General features: G+C 31.6%; 1 protein-coding gene across 7 annotated transcripts; it reads right to left on the minus strand.

Moving 5' to 3' along the window:
* Positions 1-684: 684 nt before the first annotated feature.
* Positions 685-5355, minus strand: LOC129304696 (membrane-anchored ubiquitin-fold protein 3-like). 7 transcript variants are annotated; one of them, XM_054944446.1, is made up of 6 exons: positions 5087-5355; positions 4734-4783; positions 4484-4627; positions 3690-3767; positions 1725-1895; positions 685-1590 (listed from the first exon to the last, which is right to left on the minus strand). In XM_054944446.1, the coding sequence occupies exons 3-6, from the start codon at positions 4581-4583 to the stop codon at positions 1535-1537; spliced, it is 405 nt and encodes a 134-aa protein (XP_054800421.1). In that variant the 5' UTR covers positions 4584-4627; positions 4734-4783; positions 5087-5355; the 3' UTR covers positions 685-1534. The 7 variants fall into 7 exon arrangements, with proteins under 7 accessions (XP_054800421.1, XP_054800419.1, XP_054800420.1 ...); XM_054944444.1 differs by having other exon boundaries at positions 4734-4810; XM_054944445.1 differs by having other exon boundaries at positions 4734-4836.
* Positions 5356-7773: the final 2418 nt, after the last annotated feature.

A 7773-nucleotide genomic window follows, 5' to 3' on the forward strand; every position in this document is an offset into this window, starting at 1 on the left:
AAGTAAATTGAAAATACATGAAAAATAAAAAAATTAATTAAATCTCATTAATGAATCAAAAGAAATTTTCATATTAACATTAATTTAAAATCTATTAATCAATGAGAGTCTATTTTTTTAAATAAAATTGCTTTTGAATCAATGCTCTTATAAAAGTAAAATAAAAATATATAAAAAATAAAAAAAATAAATTAAATCTCATTAATGAATTAAATGAAATTTTTATATTAACATTAGTTTAAAACTTATTAACTAATAAGATTCATTTTTTTTTTATCAATAAGATTGAAGCTATAAAATTTGTGTATGTATATATTGATAATAAACTTAAAAAAATTGTGTAATCTTAAAGATCATTAACTAACTCATTAAGAGTTTAATTATGCTAAAAATGTGTTATAATATTGAACATAAAGAGTATTTTTTTAAAAAAAATTACTTATTTAGTAATTTATTAAGGTTAGAGTAAAAATTTACTTATTAAAGAGAAAGTTAGAGTAATTATTTTTTTCAGTTTTATCCCTTATTTACTTATTAAGGTTTGAATTCATAGAAAGCAATTTAACTTGATTACTACTCGCGAGAGATAAAAAAAAAAAAAATTATTTCATATTAAGGGGAACGAGCAGATTCGAGAGGAGACAAGGGTCAATAAAACGACGGGAAGTTTGTCGAACAAGAAAATTGTGAATTACAATCTCAAACAAAATAAATTGACTTGATTTTAATGTTCCCGAACCAAAAACTCGAGCAACGAAATAAATTAAGATGCAAAACTTTTATGAAAACAATAAAAAGAAAGAGCTTGAATTTTCAAATTAAAATTAAAAAAAGAAAGAGAAAGTCGAACAGAAGAGGTTTGTGGAGGACCTTCAACCCGAACACCATCTCATGGGAACAAAGAGCCACTTGATTCCTCTAATGGAAGAGGGGCAACAGCTGAACCACCCCTTAACAGTAAGCACTCAAGCACGACAGAGCATCCTTTTAGCCCCAAATTAACCCCATCCACTTGATACAATCACATTCCATACCAACATACCTGAAGCCCAGACTCCACTCCAACGAAATGCTACCTTCATCCAATATAATATTTCTTCTTCATTGTCTCTTCAATTTTCATCCAATGAAATGCTACCTCATACTGTCACACACGCGTCAGACACAAATCCTAACTTGCCTTGTTCTATTCACTATACATGTACGTCTAAATATGTGTTCAAACTTTTGAAAAGTGAAAAATATAGGATTCTATCCTTCGATGATGTCACACTTTGGAAGTAAAGGTCCGCATGTTTTCTGGCCCGCAAGACTCCGATTTGTGCTCGCTGAGATCCGAGCATTACAATGCAGATATCTGATTTCTTTGCAAAGACTGACTAGAAAATGATTCAAAACCAAATGGAAGCAAGAAAAACGATTGGTAAGGCCAAACATCTGTTTTGTTTTGAAGAGCCAGGTGCCTTCTCATCAAGCTTATAATGCCAAAACTGCAACGTTACATTCAACTGCAGCCACATATGTCCTTCATAATCTAAAGGATAGTACATGAACATGAATTCATCTTTTGATTCTCCTCCTGATTATTATCTGCATGGTAACCCAAGGGGAAAATAAGTGTGATTTAGAAACAAGGGCACGCATAAAAGCCTCCAAACAGATCTCGGGTGAATTTACTGAACACACAAAATTTAGCTTACTTCATTTAAAGCACATTAACAAACCTGTCTTGTTCTTAGTTACAGGAGGCTGCACCACAACATGCATGGTAATAACCCCCCCAGGAACATCACCGAGAGTTATTCTGCAATCAGCTAGTGTTTTGCTGTTTTCCAGAACTTTACCAGCATGAATAAGCTTTACATCTCCGGCTGATTTTGGTGAAATTGTTTTTCCTGCAAATGCAAAGACTCCATTAGAAGGTGGGGAGGACATACAGTATCTATGGAGATTTCTTAAATTTCATAAGGTTGGTTAGCATGCTGTCAAATATATCAACTCTATATATAATGTTATCTTAAAAAAAAGTGATAACTTTCCGTAATTGGAAGACAAATCAAGAGCCAATTATATGCACATGTATAAATATTTCAAATGTAGCAGGCTCATAATGCATGGATACTTAACAGCCGAAGCATTTTTCATTTAGAAACCCTGATACAGAGAATTCAAGCTTTCGGGTCAATGGATACGTGTTTCAAGATTGGCGAACAGGAAGAAATATTACTTAATACGGATCATCAAACCTTTTATGAATTAACAAGGCTCAATATACTAAATAAAATGAGTTATTCAATGCATTAGTTCTCATAACATTAACTGATGTAAATCTTCCAAGGGTACTTTAAAGATGCACCAATTTTTAGTTTGTAAGATTTCATTCCAGCAAGTGGAAACTAAATCCATAGCTTTTATGTTTGGAAAATACTCAAATCCATGATATAATTTATATATCTATATACTTAATTAATACTTCCTCAGCTCTATATGCATGCCACAAAACATGCATGATAAGGGATTAAGTGCTTGTTTGGGATTCCATTTAGTTGGCTTAAACTATAGTTTGTAGGTTTAAAAGCTAGTTAGGGATAAACAACTATGTTTGGGTTAGAGAAGTTGGCAAATGAACTTTTCTTTCCCAATTATAGTTAAGCCAAAAGCTAGATTTTAAAGCTTTTACATTAGTTATGTTGAAATCTAACCGTTAGCAACATTTAGTGCATTTTAAATTTGTTGAATAACCTATTTATCCTCCCACATTTCCTTTTCAAATATGATATTTTTATTTTTTGTAATACATACATACATATATATATTCTTTAAATAAATCTAATTAAGTTTTTTTAGCATTTAAAAATATTTTCTACATTAATACATTAACTATTTTATTTTTATAATTATAATTTTAATATTTTTCTTAAATTTATCAACTTGCATACTTATATATATCAGAGAGAAAGAGAGAGAGAGAGAGAGATACAACTCATGCCTTTCTTTTTTTATTTTTTTATTTTTTTAACCAACCCATGTCCTTTTCTGTTATACATATTTAAATTTGCTTTTTAGTCATATAATCCAAGTCATTTTCAATTTGTCAAATTGATTTTTTATAAAAGAGTATTCAAACATAAATCACATTACAACAACTGACTTTTAACCTAACTTGAATTTGCAAACTGTTGTTTATACAAAATTCAATTCCGCAAATGTTAATCCAAACAAGCTCTCAATAATAGAAAAACATGAATACCAAAACGACATTACAAAACCAATATCATGTGATTCTATAGGTTTCAGCAGTAAAGATATACAAGTATATCCAATTTTAGATATACAAGTATAATAGAGTCCAATTTTTCTAATCTTGTGTACCATTTGGCAACATCTATTGGCTATATAACGTTATCATCAATGTAGCAATTTAACATAAATGTCGTTTTTATTCAAGGGGCCTGGAGTCCTGAACTATACATGCTTGTCAACCATGCAGGGGCAGAAAGTTGGATGTGTATCATAGTCAGTCACCAAAGGGTATGGACATCATAGATCAGTTCTTTTATGGAACAAGGAGTGCAAACTGATTATTGATCAGCAATAACTCTGATTTAAACAAATAATTACTCACAGTATATATTATTAAACTCAACCAAAAAGAATTCATACAGACATGACAGAATAAGATGGCTAACCTTGAGGCCACTCAGCAACCACCTGCTGTTTAAGGGTGCCAACTGTTGTCGACAATGAATAAGTACCGTGGCCTATATCTGTTCCATCAAATATGCGGAATTTAAGTTCAACCTGCTCAGCTCCTTCAGCCATGGTTCGTGTGTATAACTATGCCAAGCTTATATAACAGCACAACAGCACTTTCTACAAACAGCGAATTCTGACTCCCCTTACTAACCTGCTATCCGTTCTCATAACTTCAGTCCATTTACAATCAATTATATGTGAGCTCTTAAAACCATAGTGAAGACTTTAGCATAAACAGTCTCCTAATCAGCTCGATTCTTCAAAAGGGAATAAACTTAACAAATGAGAAAAGAAGACATGTACATTTTGGTCCTGAAATAAATACATACCTCAACTATTTACCCTGAATCCTAGAACTCTAAATTTAATTCAACAAGACGTTTGGCTAAGTTTATAAGTTTGGACTCAAATAAGTCAACTTTTAAAAATTGTATCTGTGTATTTCTAATATTTGGAAATAAAATAATTAAAGCATCACCTTTCATGGAATAAAAAGTGCTGCATTTTCTCGCACAAAACACAATAGTTGAACCTTCCTTCAAAACACACGCACAAAATAGATGAAGGGTGGAACGAGGAGTTCCAACTTTTCAACTCTCGGCAAAACATGGGCCATTTTCATTTTCAAAGACGAGAAATCAAACTACTAAAACATGGAAATGAAGTATATAATATATAAGCTAATGTGCTATCAAAAGATCATTTGTAAATATAAATTACAACTAACCTCTGAATCTGCCTAAAGTTTCTTTACCGTAGTAAACATGCATATATCGCACATCTGAGTTAACAGCCGCGGCACCAGTACAGCCAAGTGAACACCCCATATGATTTAATTACTTCTTCATACAATCTTTTATGAGAGATGTCACTGCGTCCAGATAGGGAATTTTTCAGACAAAGGAGATTGGATTCTCCAAGATCACAATCTAATTATATTATTAATCAGAATTGATTCCATAAGAACTAAGCAATACCATAGAAATAAAGCACGAGGAATTGGTGAATTCGTATTTTGTTCGATTGCCTGCAACTTTCAACCAAGAATGCGATTCTAGGAATTTGAAGACAAATCAGACCCTAGATATACAACGAAATTGAAAAACCGAAATCATAATGGTCAGGACTCTCGAGCCCCATGTTTACGCAGTACAAGAGCGATGCGAAAACTTTATTGGCCATGTACGACATCTCGAATTTATTTGGAAAGCAAATCGTGACATTTAGTACAGGAATTAAGAACCCAAGAAACACTAAAATTTTAAAAAGAAGGTATAGTGCCAAGGTCTAGAAATGCATGACGAGCGAAAGAGGTGGTGACGAAAATAACCTGATCAAGAAGCCATTAGTGGAGGATCAGTGAACATGCGAGCGATAGGGCTAACAGAGCACAAGGGAGGGGGAGATCTGATGATCGCTCTTGGTGTTGCGGTTCTTCGTGACGCTTTTCTTTCTTCGTTTTCTCACTCGAGGCTTGGCTGCTAGGATCGGTACAAAATCTGCCTCCTCCGATTCAGAGAGGATCTAACAGTGAAGAGCTACTCTATTACTTGTTACTGCCGAACCGAGCGACAGCGATTTTCTTTCGTTTCTTCTCATTTTTCTTTCTTTCTTTTGTTTTTTTTTTTTTTTTGGCCCCCACCTTGTATATATGGCTATGGATGATGTAGACCACTAATACTCTGCCACGTCTACAGATCTGCAAACAAAAGAACTCTCGGGAAAAATAAATAGTATTGCCCTTCATTTTCTCTTTTTATTTTCGGCAAAGACCTTCCTTTGGTGACTCTTCTAGCCATGATGTGGCATGATTTTATTGCTTCGGGAGACGCATCTTACGCCTTCTTACATGTTAATCCAGGGCAGCGAGATAGATAAAAAAATAAAAATAATTTTAATAATAAAATATTGCATTCATAATTGTGAATAAAATATAAACAGAATATAATAAATATTCTACATAGTCAAAAAAAACTTAATTTTTTTTAGCAAAAAAAATCTCGAGAACTTGATTGGGCAAAAAGTGAGTAAAGTCTTAAAGTGACTTGATGAGAGAAGAGAGAAATCGACATCAGACACAACTTATTAGGATGTGTTTCGATAACCCAGTTTTAATATTTAAAAAGTACTCTCTCACTTTTAAAATAAGAGAAATGATATTAAGAATCTTAAAAATAAAATTTATTATAATTTAAGCCTAAATGAATCTGATATTGCTCTGTAGGCTTTGGAGCCCTTATTGTCAATTTTTTTTAAACCAAAAGTGCGATTTTGTCATTTGTTTGATTTGAATTCAGAACTTGTGTGAATCCTCGAAACAATGAAATAAACGATACACGACACAACATCCCCAATTCACAAGACGATGTCCACGCATGCTCAATAGAAAGTTCATGCATTTCAAGTATTTCACTAGTCTTAGCTCTAACAAAAATGACTAGGCAGATCATGCACGACACAACATCTACTATGCACAAGACGATGTCCATGTGTGTTCAACAAAAAATTAATGTATTTTCAGTATTTCACTAGCCTAGGCTATAATAAAATGATGTTAAGCAGATCATGCATGGCACAACATTCACTATGCAAAGACGATGTCCATGCATGCTCAATAGAAAGTCCATACATTTTTAATATTAAGAAGAACAATTACATTAGATATGAATAATTTCATGTTAGTATTAACCTAGGTACTACAATAAATACCCACATGAAATTTGACATAATATTTCAAATCTGATATATACAAAAAGTTAGGCACTATATCTAAATATCTGACAGTTGTTTCTCTATATATAAACAAAAAATATTTGTGATTTTTGATTATCCAAAAAATATTAATTGAAAATGCTTTCATATACATAATTATAATTGCCTATGTATAAAAAAGAAGTATAATGTAACTACTTCTCATATTAGGTTAGGATTCTTGCATGTCTTACGACTGTGTCCGGCTTCCTCGCATCTTGAACAATGATAAATCTTCTTATCTTAAAAGACTCTATTCTCCTTGTTTGTGGTCTCCTATGAAGACGGCTAGTTAAAAGCGATTGCAAGGGAAAAAAAAAGTTTGTGATATATTATCACCTGAAAGTCTATGTAATTTCAATTTATTATTATGTTAGGCTTAACAAAATACTAAAGTTAGGCAAATAATGCATAACACAATATCCACTATGCATAATATAAGGTTTATTTATTCTCAACTAAAAGTCTATATGATTTTATTTTATCAATAGGCTAGGCTTAATAAAATGTATAAATAAGCAAATAATGCACAACACAATATCTACTATACACAACATAAGATTCATATATTCTCAACTAAAAATCCACACGATTCTACTTTATTAGTAGGCTAAACTTAATAAAATGCACAAATAGACAAACAATGCATAACACAATATCTATTATGCATAATATAAGGTTCATTTATTCTCAACTAAAAGTCCATACGGTTTTACTTCATCAGTAGACTAGGCTCAAAAAATGCATAAGTAAGCAAACAATGCATAACACAATATCCACCATGCACAACATAAGGTTAATATATTTTCAACTAAAAGTCTATACAATTCTACTTTATTAGTAGGTTAAGCTTAACAAAATGCACAAATAAGCAAATAATGTGTAATAAAATATCTATTATGCACAACACAATGTTCATATATTTTCAACTAAAAGTTCATACAATTCCACTTTATCATCAGTAAGCTAGGCTTAACAAAATGTACAAGCAGGTAAATAATGTATAATACAATATCCACTATGCATAATACAAGGTTCATATACTCTCAACTAAAGTCCATACAATTCTACTTTATCATTAATAGGTTAGGCTTAACAAAATGCATAAGTAAGCAAACAATCTATAACACAATATCTACTATGCATAATACAAGGTTCATATATTCTTATCTAAAAGTTTATATGATTCTAGTTTATCAGTAGGTTAGAATTAACAAAATGCTCGAGTTAGAAAAATAATGTACAATATAAAATTCACTGTGCACA

Source organism: Prosopis cineraria, unplaced genomic scaffold (genome assembly GCF_029017545.1).
Source record: "Prosopis cineraria cultivar Desert tree isolate PC_DT_omini unplaced genomic scaffold, ASM2901754v1 PC3, whole genome shotgun sequence".
In the NCBI taxonomy this organism is placed as follows: Eukaryota; Viridiplantae; Streptophyta; class Magnoliopsida; order Fabales; family Fabaceae; genus Prosopis; species Prosopis cineraria.